Below are 21,974 nucleotides of genomic sequence, written 5' to 3'. Positions count from 1 at the left end.
AAGTCACTGCTACAGTTAACTTAAACCAATTCAAAATCTATTAAATATAGCCAATTCATATAATATACCCAGTTAATTCATGAAAAAGTCTCATGAGTTTTGCCCAAATTTTCTAAACTTTATCTTTTAAACTCTTAATTCAATTTCAAAATCATATCTACTGAGTCATATAAGAATCATGTATACAAAATTTCTACTATTTCAAAAGGAGGAAAATATATGTAATTACCTGAAGCTTATCACTGAGACTCAAGAATGTAAATTTACTTTGCAGAACAAGAACTAAACCAGCGCTCCTTTCTAATTTTTATGCCCTATTGAATCTAAGACAACAAAGTCCCTTCTTTGCTTTCTTTGTCTCTTACCTGGATGGGCCTTCTTTAATTTTTTTTTTCTTTTTTTTTTGTTCTTAAATCTCAATTCTACTCTAATTGAAGCTTCTGTTTCACTGCGTCCCCTTTTTCCCAAAATCCGTTTAGCCCTTTTATTTCTTTTTCTTTTAATTTTTTTTTCCTATGCCCTCACGTTGCTGATGGGTAAGGCCCATTTACATACTTCTTTTTGTTTTGTTTGTTTTATTAGTTCTTTTTGTTAGATTTGGTTGAATTTTCTTTCTTTTTGTGCACCTCTTTTTTTAATTAATTACTAAATGACCAATATATGGGTATATATATTATCACACCATATCAAAATCCCGTTAGTTTTCCACGAGGCGCGAACCAAATTGTCATTTTGTGCGTGAAAATTAACTTAGTGTTTTGCAGTTTGATGATATGTTGATTAAGAAGGTGTTGCTCACCTAAGAATTAGCTCAGATGACCAGTTTTTAGACCTCTTCTAAATATTTAGTTACTGTTCAAAATATAATTAAGAAAAAATTATTTCTTAAGGCAAAATAATATTTGGATAATCTAACGTTAAATAAAACATAGAACAACTTTATTTCAAAAAATTCCTAGAGCTACAAATGCAGTTCAGATTCTAGGAAAATTTTCAGGAGTTTTGAACTGTGGTAGTTCAACTCCAACATTTCTTCCTTAATTTGAACTAACACATTTCAAAACTCAAGAAAAACTGCAGAAATATTTCATGGAGTTTATTATGATTTTCTCTTTTCTCAAAGTTTCTCCGTAGGGTTTTCACGAATTCTTTGCTTTATTCATGGAGATCATCAATCTAGTCAGAGTTCTTCTTTCATTTCTTATAGACAACAGATTTTAACTCTAAATTCAAAGTACATTTAAGAATACCTAAGCTTTCACTTATCACGACAGCACGACCCTTACTCTAATTTAACTAATTTGATGATCTAGACCATTAAAAAGTTTTTTTTCCTTTTTTTTTAAATGCACTTGCCTCTTTTAGCGCATCTTTCCCGAAAAGATTTTTCCCCATAAAAAATTAGAAGCAATTCCTAGAACGTGTAGACCTTCCCTCCATCACTCCACTTCTCGACAGTTGCAATATATGTAGAGTTAGTTAAATGGAGAGAGGCTTGAACGTCATCAATTTAACATCAGCTACAGCTAGCTTTAGAAAATTAATTGATAAAATTATTTGATTTTTAAAGGAATCAGCTTCTTAAAATTAAATACTACGCTTGCACAGGTTGACTGAGTTAGTTGGGTGAGTGGTTTCCCACATGAGAGACATGGGATCGATTCCCCTCACCAACAGCCTCCTCAGCCAGAGCTCGTCGTGCCGGACTTGCCTAGTGTGGTTTTGCAGCTCATGTGTGGTCTGCGAGCTATTACACAGTGAGTAAATTACCCGATGTAACATCAGAAGAATAGCGACTGCGCGTTTCCCAGCGAAATTTTCAAAAAATAAATAAATACTACTCCAATTAGTATCTATTATTATTCCCTACTTGGAGGTGCAAAGCACTTCTTTGATCTGATCATGATGAAATATTGATCATCAGTATACAATATCAAATGCCTTATCAGTGTAGGAGCAATTCTTTTCTCCCACTTTCAATCTATTCATGTAAAATATTGATTATATTGATCCATCTTATCCAGCTACATAAATGGGGAAATAAAGAAAGAAAAATAAATAATTGTTCGCTCTAATTTAATTAAAAAGAGAATCTACAAAACTCAATTATGGTTTGTCAACTATGTTGGTATTATTCCAACAGTAGGTACGTATTCTAACTTCTAGGACTTTAGGTATTCTAACTTCTAGGATTTTAATTTGAACATTGTACAAGGGGAAAAATTAAGAGAGAAAAAAAGGTTAAAATTTTGGAGTGGCCCTAATTACCACCGAGTATGTGATTTTGGGGCAAAAAGGAATAATAGTGGTTGAATAAAGGGGAAATAAGGGTTTATGCATCCATCTTTTTCCTTGATATAAGATAGTATACATTTATTTATTTATTTTATATATAAGATAGTACACATCAAATGCAATTAAACATGATATTTAATTTCTCCAGTTGTAAGTCTTTGCAAGACTTTAGGGATCAAGGGCTTCCACAACAGCATAATGTGGACAATAATTTGTTAACAATGAACTTTGGATTTAATTTTTGACACTGGGAGTTTTAGAGAATATTATAGCATAAAGTCAATAGTTCCCAAAACCGTATAGTCTATACCCCTGCTTGTAGAAATAAATTAGAAATAATAAAAAAGTCAATAATATAAGCAATTTGCAACCAAGAGCTTAAGTGCCAAACCCTAATCTTCGCTGACAGCTATACTACAAGTTGCTTATATATTATAAATCAATTCATCAAAAAATAAAGATAGTAACACCTACGAGCTAAAAAAAATTACATATTTCAAATATTTTCACCCATTGTTGTCAAGAGGAAACGTAGCAGCTAGCCAAAGTCGTCGCACAGATGTTAAAAATGATTTTCTTCTATTCCTTCCTATTTATGGTTACCGTAAGATAAGAAAAATGATTCCTTTTTTGATTTACCAATAGCAACAATAAATCTAACCAACAGCAAATTATATCAAGGGCAAAATAATTATAGATAAATTTATATGATTAATATTAATTTGTAATATAATAAATGAGATACGATAAGTTTATAAGATGGGTAAATTCTCCCGTAATAGATCGATCACTATCTTGGGCCCTTGGTGGCCAGTGCTCTTGAAGTTTTGCTTTTCATGGTGTAGTTATTATTAAAGATAAATTATCCAAATGGTATAGATAGAAAGTAGCATATATAATTTAATCTAAGTGAATTTAAGATAATAAAATTAATATGTTACGCAAATATCACGAAAGCTTAATTACATGGCAGCACACATAAACTCAACATATTAATATATTTCTTGGAGAAAAAGCTGGTAAATTTAAAAAATGAACTAAGAGAAACCCTATTCTACACATAAAACATGGATTATTATATTATTTAGTACTTTGGTACATTATTTTAGCCTCTTGAATGAGAGAATCCCGTCCAATTCTTGCTTCCAAAAGGCAAAACTTGGATCTTTAATTATTTTCCAAACTAATTTCAACCCTTAGGTACTTCTCCTATTTAAATACCTTCTCACTGTTCCTCCAACATTACCAACATCCTTTCTTTCTTTATTTCTTTCTCTGATCTGAATCCAAACTTTTGTTGCTTAAAAGGGAGAAGATGAAGCAAATCACAAGTGAAACCATTAGCCCAAGTTTTTCTAAACACAGCATGCATAAAGATTCACATACAATAACCAAAATGAAGCCAAAAATACGAATAATTCATATAATAGCACCAGAGATCATCAAAACAGACGTAGAGAATTTTCGCGAGCTTGTACAAAGGCTCACGGGGAAGAATGCTGCACAAGTCAAAGGAAAAAAGACTAAAAGGGACATGAGAAACCAAAGGAAGAACATCGAATTGTCACCACAAAATCATCATCATCATCATCAACATATGAACATGTTGCAAGATACTAATTATAGGATGAAAGAGGAAGAAAGTGATGGTATATCATATGGAAGTGTTGAAAATTCATCAAATGGCTTTTTGAGTGGTTTTGGAATGGAGGGATTTATTCAAGATTTAAGTGAATTTCCTATGTTTCCTTTCAAGCTTCCTACACAGATTAATATGTTTGGTGAGGTACCCCTTTGCTAAAAGAAGAATTCTTAGATTTGTTCTTGAGAAAGGAATTCAAGGTTTTCTAATATCTTAACTGAATAGTGTGCAGGAACTGGGTGACGCCATATGACTTGATCTTGATCCTATATATTTTTCATCTTTTTTGGGTTGGATTTGGAGTGGGGATGAAGTGATGTTGATTGATATCTTGTTTTCTCCATTTTGTATAGAGATTCATTCATGTGAATATAATGTTCCTTCATATGTTTGTAATTGTTAACATCTTTTTGTGATTATTTGGTTTTCTTTTTTATAACCCTCTCTTAACTCCTATCTTTTTCTCGAAATATTGAAAGCTCTTGTTGTTGCCCTAGCTACAGTGTATTAGTGCATATAGAATAGGTAGAATTCATTTAGTCTTACACTTTGTATTCTAAAGAGTCCTTGTTTACATAACCTTATACTCTAGGTAGTATCCTTATTGACTTAATATATTATACTTTGTATATATAATAGACAAAGCTCTCACGTATAGAGCATCTTGGGCAGAATACTATTTTTCACATGGTATCAAATAGCCATTATTAGCCAAACCTATTTCACAAAAAGTTCTTCTCAATCGAATATGGTGACATCTACCAAGGAAACACCTTCAGCGCATGTTTCTTCTCCAACAGATCCTATTATTCCTTCTAATTTATCTGCAACTTCAGCCACTGGAGCTTCCATAATTCCTCCTCTCTCAAACACTTCCACCATTCTCCTTTCCTCCTATCTCTTATTCAATTTCCTCGGTGCAAACCTCTCTCCCTGGTCAATCTTCCTCTCTTAACACTTTACCTGGTTCGTTAGTTAGTAGTGTTGGTTTACCCTTTCAATTGCCATTTACTAGATCTTTGGACCCGACATCTCACTCACAGTACAATTCCATCTCCGCTCTTGCTGCACCAAACGTCACAAATATGGTAACTATAAAGCTTGCCTCTGTTGAAGACCACCTCACATGGTGTCGCCTCTAAATCGTAGGATTCCACCACCACAGCTTGAATCTTCTGTGTCTACCACTGCTCCATCCTTACATAACACGTCTCATGTATCTCAACCTTTATCCTCTAGAACTATAGATTCCACAAGTTTTCAGATCTCTCCTGCAGAGCCTATTTCACCTATACCTAGCCTTAGCGAGTCATTACCTGTAGGTTCTTCACCATCTTTGTCTACCTCATTACCTATTACTAATTCCTCAACTTGTCATTTACCCCTTCCCCGCATCCAATGCAAACTCGATCTAAGTCTGGTATTTCTAAGCCAAAGAAACAATTTTCCTTGAGTGCTAATATCCATAAACAGGAACCTTCTTGCTTTTCTCAAGCTGTGAAAAAATCAAAGTGGCAACAAGCAATGGAAGATGAATTTAATGCCCTTTTAGAGAATAACACTTGGATCCTTGTTCTTTTTACCGCTAACATGAACTTAGTCGGTTGCAAATGGGTATATCACAAAAATATAATTCAAATAGGTCCATTGAGCGATACAAGGCTCACCTTGTAGCACAAGGTTTTCATCAAAAGCCTGGCATCAATTATCATGAGACATTTAGCTATGTTGTTCGTGCGACAACTGTGAGAATTGTTCTTTCCCTTGCTGTCTCTTTTTCTTGGCAAATTCATCAGCTAGATGTTAAAAATGCTTTCTTGCACGGGGTTCTTATTGAGGAGGTCTACATGAAGCAACCTCGAGGTTTTATTCATCCTGACTATCCTAATCATGTTTGCAAGCTAACCAAAGCCATCTATGGCTTGAAACAAGCTCCTCGGGCTTGGTTTCATCGCTTCAGTGCATTTCTTAATTCTCATGGTTTTGCTTGCAGCAAATCTGATAGTTCGATGTTTATTTATCGCTCTCCTTTTCATGTCCTTATTCTATTACTCTATGTCGATGACATCATTTTCACAGGTAGTCATAATGGTCTTCTTGATCAATTTATTTCTCATCTATCCCATCAGTTTGCTATGAAGGACTTAGGCAATCTCCATTATTTTCTTGGTATTCAAGCAGTTCGTACATCTCACGGTCTTCACTTGTCTCAGCAAAAGTATATTTCTATTTGTTACTTAAATTTCATATGCACACATGCAAACCAGTTCGTATTTCATATGCACACATGCAAACCAGTTCGTACTCCTATTGCTTCTCGCTCTTCTATTTCTCTAATGGACGGTGAGTTACTTTCAGATCCTAGTGAATATAGGAGCATGGTTGGTGCTCTTCAATATTTGACTATGACTCGTCCGAATATTGCCTATGTTGTAAATGTTGTCTCTCAATTTATGCATGTTCCCCGTACCACTCACATGCATTGTGTCAAGCGTATTTTCCGGTACTTGCAGGGTACTCTGACTTATGGTCTGACTTTGTGTGCCCTATCGCCGACTTCCATGGTTATTGCCTACTTGGATGCTGATTGGGTTGGTGGTCCAGATAGTCGCCATTCTACTTCGGGTTTTGTTGTGTTTCTAGGATCTAATCTTATCTCTTGGCATGCAAAGAAGCAACCAACAGTTTCAAAATCGTCTACAGAGGCTGAGTACCGGGCTATTGCATACACTGTTGCTGAGACTTGTTGGATTCGTCACATTCTTTGTGAGCTTGGTATCTTTCTACATGAACTAATTCGTGTATTATGTGACAACATCAGTTCAACTTACATGACCCGTAATCCAGTTTTTCATGATCATTCGAAACATATTGCTGTTGATTTTCATTTTGTGCGTGATATGGTTGCACAAGGAGATCTTATAATTCAGTATGTTCCAACACATTTGTAGTTAGCAGATATCTTTACAAAGGGTCTGCCTTTATCTCACTTTTGTTTTCTTCGGGACAATCTGTCTGTTACTTCCGTCAGTTCAGATTAAGGGGTGTATTAGTGCATATAGAATAGGTAGCATTCATTTAGTCTTACACTTTGTATTCTAAAGAGTCCTTGCTTACATAATCTTGTACACTAGGTAGAGTCCTTGTTGACTTGATACATTGTACTCTGTATATATAATAGACAAAGCTCTCACGTATAGAGCATCTTGGGCAAAATACTATTCAGTATTCACATAGTGTTGGTATTCACTTCTTCCATGAGCAAAGGGTTTTAATTGCTTGTTGTCTATTTCAAGCAAGAAAAAATTGATAATGACTTCGAACTACATACTGAGCATGGCATTTTCACCCGATTATGTATAGTGATGTTGTGAGTTCCAACCAAGAGGTTGTGAGTTCGAGTCTACCCAAGAGCAAGGTGGGAAGTTCTTGGAGGGAATAGATGCCGAGGGTCTATTTGGAAACAGTCTCTCTATCCTAGGGTTGGGGTAAGGTCTGCGTACACACTACCCTCCCCAGACCCCACTAAGTGGGATTATACTGGGTTGTTGTTGTTGTTGTTGTTGTTGTTGTTATGTATAGTGATGTTGGTGAAAATACACTAACCTATATATCTGCGTATTTATTAGCGTAAAGGTTTTGTGGACCTTTCGAAAGAAGCAACTTGTTATTTCTAAATCTTGTTGTTCCTATAAAGAACCTTTAACTATAGGAATTTCCCTCATATTCCATGAGTTGGTAATGTACATGGAAATATGTTTTGTCCAAATTATATACATTTCACTTATGTGAACCTTAGTTTGGAGATTCCTTTTAATGATTATCACTATCCAAATTGTACATTTAGTTTTTGTGAACTTTGACATTTCTGCGAAAATAAGCACTTATGCATTACATAATATAATTCTTATTGAAGACTAGCGCCACTATGGTAATTCTAAGCATGCGAGGAAAGTGTTAGGTGTTTCTCCTAATTTTTTTATTATATTTGATATTTCTATTTCTTGAAGGAAAAAACAACATATTTATCATAATTGTATTTTCTTTCTGCTAGAAAGAAGTTATAAATCTCCTATAGTTGGCTAGTCCCTTTTCTTGGAAGAAAATGTTTGGACTTCTATAAATTGAGGATCCTTCCTTCTCATTTAGTAGCATCCATAATGCAGCCATAATGGGCTTGAGAATCTTGGTTAGGGGGAGAATTCGGGATAAGTATTAGCATGTCACTTGTGTTTGCCTCTTTGTGAGGTTGTTCTCTCGATATTTTGTACTCTCTTTTATATAGTGAATTGCTCATCTTCGTCGTGGACGTAGGTCAATTGACCAAACCACGTTAATATTTGTGTTTCTTTTGGTATATTTTTTCTTTTGTTGTATGATTTATCGTCGTTCAAAGTTTGCTCTATTAGCTTCCACATGACACCTGATTATTTTGATCCTAACAAGTGGTATCAGAGTGATGTTCAAGGCAGGTTCATCTTGGCTGGTTTAATTCTAGCCGCAACCTATTTAACGGTAATCAAGATTTTTGTTTGAGAAATTTGACGAGAGTATTGCTCACATTGAGACAAACTTTATGGTGGAGTTTTGGAGATGTGACTTATTGAAGATTATGTGAAGAAGATGGATCGAGCTTATTTTGTCAGTAAATTCAGTGTTTATCCTGATTTTCTTATCATATTTGGTTTTCCTGTTCCTTGCAGGAAGAGAAACATATTTACCATAATTGATTTTTCTTTTTACGAAAAGGAAAATATAATTCTTTCATATTTGGCTAGTTCCTTTTCTTGGAGGAAAAGGTTTGGACTTCTATAAATTAAGGATCATTCCTTTTCATTCAGCAGAATCAACAATGTAGTTATAAGGGGCTTGAGAGTCTTGTTTAGGAGAAATATTTGGACAAGTGTTAGTCTGTCACTTGTGTTTGTCTTTTTGTGAGGTTGTTCTATCGATACTTTGTATTTTTTTTATATATAGTGGATTGCTCATCTCTACCCGTGGATGTAGGTCAAATTGACCGAACCACGCTAAATATTTGTATCGCTTTTGTTATATTCCTCTTTTATTGTCTGATTTATCGCCATTCAAGATTTGCTTTACTAGTTTCTGCATGACACCCAATTATTTCGATCCTAACATAAAGTACTCTATTTATCCATAGTAAGAATGAAAGAAACTTATCACGATTGATATATAGGACAAGTCATAATAGTTTCATTTCTTGCACTTCTATTTCATACAACCTAGAGAAGGATAGGGTTGGTGAGAAGGGTGTCAATATTTTTAGGTAGGGGCGTATATAGATCGGGTTGGTTTGGTTTTTATCAAAACCAAATCAAACCAACTATATTGGTTTGGATTGGTTCGATTTTGTCGGGTTTTCGGGTTTTTTTGTTACATGAATATTATTTCAATCTTACTTTGTTAAAATTATAGATAAAGCTTTGATAGGTGAATATATGTTTAGTAAATATAGGAAAAAATTGACAAACATATGATCTATTAAAATATTCTAATGGGAGAATTTTTTTTAGTAACACATGATAGTTATTTTCTTAGTCGTCTAACAATAATTTTTCGTTAATTTATGCTTTCAAGATTAACACATGAGAGGATCCCAAATATTTCTACATTTTCTAAAGAAAATTCACTATAAAGTCTTTAAAATATAAATAAAATTTATATATTTATATGTCGGTTTCAGTGGCGAGGCCAGAAATGTTTCCAAGGGTGTTCAAACTTGAAAGAAGTAGAAAAAAAAATTCTGACAAAGGGTGTTCAATATAGGTTTTATATATCTAAAATCAATATTTTACTTATATACACAGTGTAATTTTTTATAATTTTTCGGCATGGTCGATTTGGTTCGGGTTTTTTTACTGAATACCAAACCAAGTCAAATCAAACCTAGTCGGATTTTTTTAACAGTTTGATTTGGTTTTTCGGTTTGGTGCGAGGTTGTAGCTGTGTTAGATATGTTTTCTTTTTGACGTGTAAATATACATATTAACTAATTTTATTTGTTTATATGTCAATTCGTAGATACATTTTTACGTCTTGTGGATTCATTTCATTTTTCATATATTACTCTCTTAGTTCCAAAATACTTGTCATATTTCGGTTCTCGAGAGTTAAATTACATAAATTTTGATCATTTTTTTTAATATATACTTTTTCACCATATTAATATAAGAAAAATGTAGTTTTCGAATATCATAATTTAATTTTAAAAAATTAAATTAGTCTTATCTAATTTTGACTTCAAAAATTAGTTGAATTAATTCTCGAGAAGCAAAACATGACAAGTATTAGTAGAGCTATTAGCTGGAATATACTTAAGCTCTTACCTGCAAGTTGCTCTTACTTAACTAATTGACTTCTTTTTTTCTTGGGGGGAGGAGGGAACACTTAACTTTATATTATAAAATGCTCTAAAACTTGAAGCGTTAAAAATTAAATCAAAAAGTCGTTGATTACACATTATCGTCTACATTGTTAATTCTGTTGTGGAACCCCATGATCTCCGTTTAAAGTCTTAACGAAGAATCACATAACTAAGAAATATAAGTGTCCTGTTTGCATCGGTCTAAAATATTTTAGGTAAAAAGAAATGGACGCTTGAAATAATGTTTTGCCCATTAACAATGAGAATACAATTGCAACCAACCTATTGTATGAGAGATTATTTCTATTGATACCACTAGATTATAAGTCTTGGTTCTATTGATCTATCTTTAGTTATTTTTCTCTTATATATACATACATATATGATATATGTACGTACGTATGTATGTATTACTAGGGATCGTCCTTCCTAGCTAGCATGCCTTGTCCCGAGATAGCCATGAACAAAATGTCTCATTACAAAGTGTTGATAAGAGTCGATTATTTTTCTTCTCATCCAATAGTTAGCTCTAACTTATTGGGGTTCGGATAGTAAAGATAAGATTTATTTAAGCGTTTAAGAGTAGTAATCAGTAGCAATAAAGTATAAACCTAGTCAAGTCAATAATCCCAGTTAATCCAAGTCTAGCTAGCTAGTTGATGTAAGTTGGTTCAAAGGGGACTGCATCTGAGAATGACATTGGAATATAATCCTTATGAACGTAATGGCATGATTAAATTAGGAAACAACACCTACTCTTCCACATTAGCCAATTGATAACATCAAACGGTAATTAAGAAAATTCAAAAGTTGCAACTAGTCGTGCCATCTTAAAGTTGACTCTCTTGTCACCTTCTTGGCGGTGCTAGCTTTATTACATAAAAATATTACACAAGTTTGTGTTTCATGATAATTTATTAAAGATAATAATACAAAAGGGATAGAGATGGAAATTAGCTAGCAGATTTAATATAAGTTGACTTGACTCTTGAGATTAACTAATCTATCAATAAACATCATAGTTAATTACAAATAAAAGGCGGCTGCCATCAAGTCAATATACCAATGGTAAGCTTTTGCCATGTATCTTTGATATTATCACTTTCCTTACGGCAGCATATGTTACCTATAATATGGTTTGCGCACATCTGTCCGTTCAAAAAGTCTTATGAAATTGTTGCACTGCATCTGACATGTAAAGCTTGTAGGAAATGATCGACATAATATGTTTGTTACACTTGAAGGATGGTTAATAAGGGGAATAATATAAAACTAGGTGAATATTGAGGTGTATATATTACCTCAACCGTTCACAAAAAGTAAATCAATTAGAAGTTGGTGAGTTAAAGAGTGAAATTTATAAGTTCACCACAAGGAAGTAGAAATTCTGAATTTTGGAGAATTAATAACTAATTTACTTGCGTCGTCCAAGAACAGTAAATTCTAGTGTTTTTACTATTTAAAACTACCTAGTAGTAACATGTCTTGAACTAGAGAAAAATCTGGTACTATTATTGTTCTTTTTATCAAGAAGCAAAGTGTGAAAGGCCGTATGTGCAATAAGATTACACCAATACGAATTGCCGTTTTGGTCTAAAACTGAAAATGAACAACGGGCATTCTCATACGTGGAAGTTCAATTTTTTATTCTTAATTTCTTAATTAATAACTAAATGGGTATAATAATAGAGAAGGGTTAAGTAGTCAAATTGTAAATTTTGCATTAATATAAGTAGTTTAAAACAATTGTTACAAAAAAAAAATTAAGGACAGTGAGTATAATATCACAAAGATGCAAGCCGTAAGAGAGGTTAATGTTAAAAAGTAAGCCAAAGGAGAAGTATGTGAACTATTTTTCCCAATACATATTAAGAAGCATAATTCTTGTCAAAACGAGGCAACAAATGTCTCTGTTTCCTTTTTCTTTAAGTAATAGTAGCAAATAAATGTAGCAACAGAGACACAATTAACATGTAGTTCAAAAGGATTACAATAATACAATAGCCTGCTCGGAAGTGGTACATGTATAAATTTCTTAATTTCACACATGGGATACAAGAAAAACACAATTATGTAGGAATACACGGATCTTTTAGTATGTGCCTCACTATGTTTCGTGGTTTTGAAACATGCACATATACAGCCTCAAAATCCAAATTGTAGATTACTTGCTCAAGTCTAGTATTTTTACCTGTTGGGTCACCTTCCTCTCCGTTTTCTGCTCCTATATTTCTCTTTTTTCCTGGTGTCTTTGATGTCACATACCTACAATGTAAAGTGAAAAATTGCATCATTGTTAGTTCAAAGATCTTCAATACGAGAAAGAGCAAATTTAAAATGATAATGCATATTAAGTAAAACAAATAGAGTATTAATGAGTAAATGCAGATAAAAGAATTCTGACAAAGACTTAATATTGTAGGAGAATGCCCATTACCAGATGAACTTCATCTCCAGGTTTTATGCTTAGTGAAGACTAGCACTCAAGTAGCCCACTTTCATGCTCTAGTCTCACGATAGTGACTTCCAATTGTGAAGACCAACTCTTTATCTTCTAAAGACACTTCCAACGGATGTGTAAACCAATGCTTTTACCATATTGTCAACATCTAAGTACAGTATTAGAAGGTCACAATTGTTCCTTTTGCATAACTACCACGACAGATGCATTAAGTGAAGATCAAAGCAATCTTCAACTCTACAACAATGGTTAAGGTCGCACTCGTTCCTTTTGAACAACTATCATAACAGATGCATTAAGTGGAGTTCAAAGCAATCGTCGAATCTAAAACAGGTTGCAAACTCTTTCATGTACACAAAGCTTTGGGTTGATACTCTGCCAATTCTTAACAACAACCAACCAGCTTAATCTCATACGTGTGGCCTGGGGAGGGTACTGTATACGCAACCTTACCCCTACCCTATAAAGGCAGAGAGGTTGTTTCCTATAGACTCTCGGCTTAAGAAACGGTAAAAATAAAGCAACAGGCAATATCAATAGTAATGTAATAAGGTAATGGAAGCGAGTGACATAACAAGTAATAAAGAATTAAGAATAAAAGAATACAAGAATAGTACTAGTACTAGTACTACTGGTAAACCCAGGAGAAACTCACAACTACCTGTCAACCCACCACCTTAATACTCGACATCCACACTTTTCTATCGCGAGTCATGTCCTCGGTTAGGTGAAGCAATGACATGTCCTGCCTAATCACCTCCCCAATACTTCTTTGGCCTAACTCATGGTCAACCTCTCACACCTCTTGACCAGGGCATCTATGTCTCTCCTCTTCACATGCCCAAGCCATCACAACCTCATTTCCCGCAACTTGTCTTCCATAGAGGCCACTCTCACCTTGTCCCTAATAACTTCATTCATAATCTTATCTTTTCTGGTATGTCCGCACATCCATCTCAACATCCTCATTTCAGGACCAACACTCAGCTCCATACAACATAGTCGGTCTAACTACCACCCTGTAGAATTTGCCCTTAAAGTCTAGGCAGAACATTCTTATCGCATAAAACCCCTGCCTCCATCTCATCCACCCCGCTCTCATGCGGTGAGTAACATCCTCGTCAATCTCCCCGTTGCCTTAAATTATAGACCCAAGATACTTGAAACTATCTCTTTTGGGAATGACTTGAGTATCAATCTTCACTTCCACTTCCTCTTCATGCCTCCCATCACTGAACTTGCACTCCAAGTATTCAGTTTTCGACCTACTCAACTTGAAACCTTTGGACTCCAGCGTCTATCTCAAAACTTCCAACCTAGCGTTAACACCCCCTCGCGTTGCGTCTCGTCAAATAGTACTATCTCATAGCAAATAGCATACACCATCGCACCCTCCCTTGTATGTGTCGTGTCAGCACATCCACCGCTAAGGCAAACAAAAACAAGCTAAGGGTCGATCCCTGATGCAACCCCATCTCCACAAGGAAATGTTCCGGGTCTCCTCCCGCAGTAATCACCCGAGTCTTAGCACCTTCGTACATGTATTTAATCACCCTAATGTACGCTACCGGGATTCCGCTAACCTCCAAACATCTCCATAGCACCTCCCTCGGGATTTTGTCATAAGCCTTCTCAAGGTCAAGGAACACCATGTGCAAGTCCTCTTTCCTCTCCCTATACTGCACCACCAATCGTCTCATAAGGTTAATGACTTCTGTAGTTAACCGCCCCGGCATAAATCTGAACTGGTTCTTAGAAATAGATACACCTGTCCTCATTCTCCTCTCCACCACCACCTCCCAAACTTTCATAGTGTGACTCAGAAGCTTAATACCCTGTAGTTGTTGCAGTTCTGAATATCACATTTGTTTTTGTACAACGGAATCATCAAACTCCACCGCCAATCTTCGGGCATCTTCTTTGTCCTGAAAATAACGTTAAACAAGCTAGTAAGCCACTCCAAGCTTGCCCTACCCGCTTCTTTCCAAAATTCCACCGAGATCTCGTCAGGCCCAGTAACCTTACCTTTGCTCATCTTCCGTATTGCCACATCAACCTCCTTACACTTAATACGCCTACAAAACCCAAAATCTCTCCGACTCTCTAAGTTCTCCAGCTCACCCAGCACGATGTTCCGATCCCCTTCCTTGTTCAAGAGTCTATGGAAGTACTCCTGCCATCTACGCTTGATACACGCCTCTTCCACCAATACCTTACCATATTAAATAACATTAAATTCCCAAGCGAAAGACCAACTTGATAGGCCTACTCCCATCCCAATACAGACCTATAATACTGAAACACAAAATAGCCAAAGCGTTTATGCAGTAGCACTAACCACCTCAGCACTCATTAAGTTCCTGCACCGCAGCCAATAAAAAGCAGATAACATACGAGGTAAACGGGTTTGTTCAGTTATTGCTATTAATCGCAGACAGATAATGTTGACTCGTACATCAACACAAAATATGAATATAATATATAGTAATACACTTCAAGCTCTTTTTATAATCGAGAAATCCATGCGGGCCATCTAATCCACACATCACACACTGCGCTCTTACCACTAGACCAAAGCCCGTGAGGAATATATTTCGAGTCAAGTTGTGCAAGCTCTTCTTAATGTACCTATTACAAAAACTCCAACAAAAATTGAATACGAAGTCTGGTCAGATTCGAAACAAAAGGTTCCCAAACGAACCTCTGAATTCCAATACATCACCTAGTTATTTATGTAACCATCTCTGAAAGAAATATGTTTATACAAAAGCAAAGAATTAAATGGTCAACTATCTTTATCGACTTGGATAAGCATAAATGCAAACGTAAAACCTCGGGTTCAGGCTTACAAGGCTCTCAATGAAACATCCCATGACTCACTATTCAGGTCAAGAAAGGAAAAGTCATTTCTAACATTTCCAATAAGTTACCACAATTTGGCCAAATTAGTAAGGAGCATGAAAAACGTGATATTGGAAATATGGAATTATATTTTTCTTGTCTTAATGTCAGACTCATAACCCAATTGAGTCGAGACCAATTGACTGAAGGAAAGTACTAATCAAATTTACAAGCAAATAATATATCTACAACCACAAGAAGAGCAAATTCCTAAGAGCCAGTTGAGATATATACTGATCTAGCTCAGGACAAATAACTACAAAACTTCGAAGATTCGAAAAAATTTATGCAGGCAAATTTCACTATTTATGAGATGCTATAACTGTAGTCGAACTGTGTTTCCTCAACATGTAGTGGAAACCTAAAAGTGACAAGAAACAAATGAGGCCACCAAAACTTTAAATAAAGTATTGAAGAGAAATTACGGGAAGGTGCTTAAATTGACCAACAAATAGCATACATACATCATTGTACAATTCAGTGATGAGCACCGAAACCCGATATATTCCATCCATCATCCACCAATATGTATCATCGGCCTATTTGGAGTTTTTGCAATATCAAACATCCCAGCATGAGAAGCTTTCTTCCTTTTGACCTGAAATAGGACAAATGAATTAAAACAAATGTAGATAATATTGTAAATGCCAAATGAATCCTAAATGCTAAAAACAATATGGAAGGCAGTTTATCTTGCCCTGATGACAGGATGACCCTGCAAAATATAAGGAACAAAAGAAAAAGACACAAATAGCAAAGATGTAAGCAACAAATAGTATTGGAATGGATTAGTAGCTACATACTGCTGCCCCAATGATCTCCCTAAGTTTATCATCACCTTCACCAAGACGAAGAGGATCCCTCAAGCTCACCTGGAGAAAACAAAAATAAAAGAAAAAATAGTTGTAACACAAGTACACCCATTTCATAATTTCTACAATAAAGTTTTGTCGAGCCATTGTAATAAATCCCAAACAACAGCAGGTGTAGAGACGATGAAAATTCAGTAGTTAATGAAGCTACAGTCTAATCTATATTAAATTGAATCCCCTAGAATTAATAGGAATTGAAAAATAAAAGGCCTAAACAAAGGAATCTAGGAAGCACTGATGGGACTAAGTTTATAGAGGAATTTCACGAAGCTGCATTTACATCATATAAATATCATTGGTTCACCTGACCAAATAATTCCTTCTTCTAGACTCTTCAACCAATCGGGATAGATAGAACAGGAATGAGGAAAAGGTACTGCATTGATGAATTGTATACAAAATAAGAATCATTACACTAACTTATAACCAAAATAGTAAGTCGTGCGGGACGACGATGCAGCTTTTACCATCAGAAATGAGGTCTACAGATATGACAATATATAGTTGATAGGACGAACCTAGGGGTAAATTTTACAGCAATTTATTTTTATCCAACTCTTAATTGCACACAAAAGCATACAACTTTCATGAGACAAGAATACAAGATAGTCAAATATGGATCTTCATCCTCATATTTTACAAGGAAATTGAACTTTTAGTACTTCTTATTTTAATTTTCATTATTATTCGTATTTTATAAAATATTGGCGTGAGATGAGTTAAATAGAATGACATGATCAGTACCGAGGGGTGGTAGTTGTTGTTGCAGTATCCTCATGTTTTATCTCCTTTTCTCTACCTAGGATATCCCTAGTGACTGGAATTGAACAAGTAACTACAGTTGATATTCTAGTGGAAGAAATCCTGAAAAGGATAGCATAGGCAAAAGAACAAAAGGGACATCTTGCATCAGTGCTACCTCTCTCTCTCTCCTGTATTTCTTTATTCCTTTTTTTTTTTTTTTGTTCATTTGTTCTTTAAGCTGGGAAGACAGGACTTGGGAGCGTTGGCGGAGCTTTTGGTGAGAACTGTAAACATTCTGGATTTTAGATCTTTTGGACACTTTATTCCCCTCTAATTTTGCCCTAAAGACAGTTAGTTTTCTCATCCACTAGTAGCAGAAAAGTGAAAAGCACCATATTATCTACCCTAGTTTCTCATTTCTTTTCTTTATTGACTCTTTCCCTCTATTTTTTTCTTCGTTTTCTTCAGCAGCAGAGTAAAAGTGCTAGACCAAGTTCCATTACTCTACTCTTCTTATTTGCTTTACTAATTTCTCCCTTCTCTTCCCAGCTACTACTCTTTCATCTCCTGCATCTAATGGTTGGAGTTCATTGCAAATTCTTTCTTCTTTCTCTCCTACTTTGTCCCTCCTTGCTTGGCAAACTCACCAGTGAGAAAAAATGTTAGTTCAAAGTTATCAGGCTGATAAAGAAGACGATAATAGGAACAGCTAGAACAGAAGAGAAAACAGAAGGATAGAGCTGATAACGGGATAATGTAGCATTAAAGCTGAAGAAGATATAATAAAGTAGAAACATCAGAACTGTAAAAGAGAAAAGAGGAGTAGGAAGACAGGAAAAACGTGTAATATAGTAAATTTCTCCATTAGTGGAGGATCGAAAAACACACTGTTACATGTCTTGTCTGAGAAGGAAAGGGAGCTATGGGTGTTAGTTGAAGTAGCGGGAGCTTATGATCAGAAGAAAAAATACAAGGTGTGACGTACTCTAATTGATAAAAGAAGATATGTGCAACATGACTTAACAGCCTATGCAAGTTTTCACAAATTTCACAAATTTTAATCAAAAGGATATTCACCTCCGAAGGACCAAAAAGGCAAACTTTGAAGTTTCCATCAGCTAAAAGTCGCAGTCTGTTACAACCAGCACAGAAATGCTCAGTCATTGATGTAATAAATGAAACCGAGCCTTGATGCCCATCTATCCTGAAATTCTTAGCTGTCTCTGTGGGATGATCTTGAATTCTCTGAAGCCCTGTAAATTGTTTACCCTGTTCAGTAATATTGAGTGACTTAGGTAATGTACATAACTGACTTATAAGAGAAACATCTGACAAAGTCTACCATACCACTTTGTCCAACATTTCAGCATAAGGTACTAGCTTCTTGACATTCCAAACATTCCCATCAAATGGCATAAACTCAATAAACCGCACATTGATTGGCCTTTCACGTGTCAACTCAACAAAATCACAAATTTCATCATCATTGAATCCACGCATTACAACACAGTTTACCTGAGGTACAGCACACACCAAAAGATAACATAAATAGTGTAACACAAAGCAGACTATCAGGCCTAGTTGAGGAACTGCTTTCGTCAGAAAGCTTGCTCTTCAAATCTAGTCCTCAAAAGGATGTTCCATTTCCATAGGTACAATCTGAATTATGACGAACCTCAAGCTAAAGCTATAGATTTTCATGAATAAACTAGCTTTAAGAGCATCATCGGGAAGCAAAACAGGATAGTGTTGCCTAAGTTCCATTTTTCAGTTTTTTACAATTTAACAAGTCAAAACAAATCCTACTTTAACCATGATATCTTAATGTCTTCTGAACTGCTTCTCTATTCTACATTGGTAATTTGTCGTTCCACATGTCTATAATTTTTGACAAATAAATAGATTACCAAAGTCTGGCAATAAACCAAAAACATGATAAAGCAAATCCTCAAGACCCAAATTAAGTTAGCTGACACAGGAGGGAGCATCATTCTAGGGAGAATAATAATATAACCATGCTAAAGAGAACTTACTTTGACAGGATTATATCCCAGCTCTACTGCAGCATCAATTGACTCCATTACTCTTTGATGCCCTTTGCGCCTAGTCATAAACTCAAATTTGGCTGGAACCAATGTGTCTAAGCTTATGTTCACCAAATTAAGTCCAGAGTCTTTCAGCTTTGGAAGTTTTTTTCCTAGAGTAATCCCATTTGTAGTCATAGCCAGGGTTTTAAGACCCTTCAAGCTTGATAGTTGTAAGCAAAGTTCTTCGATATCCTTCCTAATAGTTGGTTCCCCACCAGTCAAACGAATTTTGTTCACTCCAGAGCTAACAAACAAACTTGCCAAGCGAACAATCTCATCCTGAGATAGAAGTTGAGGACTAGGAGTGAGTTCTACACCCTCAGCTGGCATACAGTAGTGGCACCGTAAATTGCAACGTTCAGTCAATGATATTCTCAAATACGTGTGCAGCCTTCCAAATGAATCGATCAACATGTCAGAAATAGGTTTATCTTTGGGTGAATCTTCGGACAATGTCTCGCATGAAGTCGAATACATCTTTGACGAGGATCCATTGAGCTGACTAGTCGTTGTATTTTGACCACTGCTGCTTGCAGATAGTAATGATGCTCTGGATGAAAAGCTAGCCTGTAGATTAACTATCAGCCAGTTGCAAGTACATAGTTGAGGAGTAGCGAAGGAATAGTTATAACTTCACAAACAAATGGAGAAGAAAAGTAAAGGACCAAGCAAGAGGACCTGGATGCTGGCAGTGGAAGTAAAATATATCAACTTGTCCTATTTATTTTCCTAAATGCCAAAGAACAAGAGGTATGTGAAACACACAGCTTCCTGAACAACTCAACTTGTCCATTATTAATCAAACTAGAACAAATCTCAAGCTCTAATACAAGCAGTTGAGCCACTGCGAGGCACTGACACCTACTCTTGTAACATAGGCTGACTAGTGACTTCTCTACCAATCATATCCACCAGGCACGAGCACGACATATATCACACGATAATATATTGGACTTATTTCCCATCACTGTGATATAATATCATGGTTTCAACTTTCAGGATGTCATCTGCTTCCCAGGACCAAAGAAGATATGGATATTTCACCCATATTTTATGGTTTCACGTTCATGATTGAATTTTCAATTACCAAAATCTTATCTATAAACAAAATTATAAATACTTGAAATTCTATTTGGAACAATCATACATCTTCTTTATCTGCATTTGAATGATGAGTAATTCAAGCTCTATTTATTATTTCAAGACCTGTGCTCTTAGATTTTTGGCTCGAAGAGCTGATCATGCCTAGGTAGGTTGAGGTTTAGCTTGAAATAACCTTAGCGTAAGACTTTCTTAGCATGCAACAAGTCATCTGTGTTGCGTAGACTTCTAAAACTTCCAAAGGATGCCGCATCCATGTCAACGTGATGAATCATTAAAGAAATCACGGACATACCAACGACCATGTCTTTCAGGCTAGTTTGTAAAGAAGTATTTGTAATTTCACTTATTGTGTCCGAAAGAGTTGCACATGTTTTATATCCTTCTTGTTTCCATTAACCAAGATATGCAAAGGTCTATTTTTGAATTTGAAAAAAACCTAAATAGATTACCAAAAACAGAAAACGGAAAGGAAGAGGAACAACAGAATCAAACACCTTTTTAGTCTATAGAAATAATTCACAACAAATAGAAGTCTACGCATCAAGTACATGTAAATACCTTTTAATCAAATGAATTACATACATGCACACTATATAAAACAAAAATATGATAAAACATTCACTAAGCAATCGCCTTTCTGAGAAATGCAGTATCTGGACATGATCCACGTGTCTTGTTGAATGTGTCGGTAAGCACATCAATCAATGTAAGGAAAAAGAATAATGGGTATTCCGTCACTCAACAAGGGCTCTACCACCCAACTAGAATGAAGTCTACTCATAAGTAATTGACATAGTGTAACTTCAGAGTAGCATAGGAAAAACTATTGATCTAGTTGGAGATTTGAGTTCCAAAATAAACAGGCCTCTAGAAAATTTATCCAGAAATTCCGAATTTCATTATATCAAGCTCAGTATTATTTTTTAATCAGGATGATATCAAGCTCAGTATAAGTCCACGATGTAACACACTCAAGACTTGAGGTCGAATCATGAAACAGAACTCCAAAAGGGGAGTAACCCTGAATCAGATAAATTTAATTCGACAGCGCAATATGTTTACGCGCAGCTATCAACAATTGATTACCAGAGAAGTATGCACATATGATGAGAAAGGCTATACGTGTGTGTGTCTGTGTGTTTGTGTTCGATATTGACAAAATTCAATCCAAATCACAAAGCCGTCAAAAATAAGTAAAAGAGCAAAACGCCGTAAGGTAAAAGGGAAGAACATACAGAGCTGAAAGACTTGTGACTCAGATGCCATTGGAAGAATCTAAAGGTAGAAGGCCGCATTTGCAAGAGCTGAAGAATTCAAAGAATCCTATTGGGTTTTGGTTTAGATAGAAAGGAAGAGAAAAGAGTATCGAATTGGATATTAGATTATATAGAATTTAAGAAATTGAGAGGGAAAGATGAGCGAACGGGTAACGACTGAGCATGTGGGTTATTCGTACAGTTGTTGGGGGAGGGACCAAAACCAA

The 21,974-nt window shown here is 35.4% G+C and overlaps 2 protein-coding genes across 3 annotated transcripts in view; one reads left to right on the top strand and one right to left on the bottom strand.

Annotated features, from left to right (window-relative positions):
• The first annotated feature begins 3,517 nt into the window (after nt 1-3,517).
• LOC142182550 (VQ motif-containing protein 17-like) lies at nt 3,518-4,338 on the top strand. The gene has a single exon (XM_075256774.1). It carries the CDS (start codon nt 3,611-3,613, stop codon nt 4,094-4,096), a length of 486 nt encoding a protein of 161 aa, XP_075112875.1. The 5' UTR covers nt 3,518-3,610; the 3' UTR covers nt 4,097-4,338.
• Nucleotides 4,339-12,206: 7,868 nt separating this feature from the next.
• LOC107791203 (GTP 3',8-cyclase, mitochondrial) overlaps nt 12,207-21,974 on the bottom strand; it is a 9,903-nt gene continuing 135 nt past the window's right edge. Inside the window, exons 1-7 of one of the 2 annotated variants that reach the window (XM_016613221.2) lie at nt 21,727-21,974; nt 19,334-19,954; nt 18,648-18,815; nt 18,378-18,569; nt 16,488-16,556; nt 16,149-16,282; nt 12,207-12,587 (exon numbers count right to left, since the gene is read on the bottom strand). The exon at nt 21,727-21,974 is cut by the window's right edge and continues 135 nt beyond it. In XM_016613221.2, the coding sequence (XP_016468707.2) occupies nt 16,199-16,282; nt 16,488-16,556; nt 18,378-18,569; nt 18,648-18,815; nt 19,334-19,954; nt 21,727-21,786 (1,194 nt within the window). In that variant the 5' untranslated portion in view covers nt 21,787-21,974 and the 3' untranslated portion in view covers nt 12,207-12,587; nt 16,149-16,198. The remainder of the gene's footprint in view (nt 12,588-16,148; nt 16,283-16,487; nt 16,557-18,377; nt 18,570-18,647; nt 18,816-19,333; nt 19,955-21,726) is intronic. The other variant, XM_075257345.1, reaches the window with a different exon arrangement.

This window comes from Nicotiana tabacum, chromosome 7, assembly GCF_000715075.1.
Source record: "Nicotiana tabacum cultivar K326 chromosome 7, ASM71507v2, whole genome shotgun sequence".
NCBI classification, from domain to species: domain Eukaryota; kingdom Viridiplantae; phylum Streptophyta; class Magnoliopsida; order Solanales; family Solanaceae; genus Nicotiana; species Nicotiana tabacum.
Note: the sequence above shows the minus strand (reverse complement) of the source record. Positions and strands in the feature narration are given on the sequence as shown.

What these genes read in the sequence shown, in the direction of transcription:
- LOC142182550 (XM_075256774.1), top strand. Translation starts at nt 3,611, where the DNA reads ATGAAGCAAATCACAAGTGAAACCATTAGCCCAAGTTTTTCTAAACAC.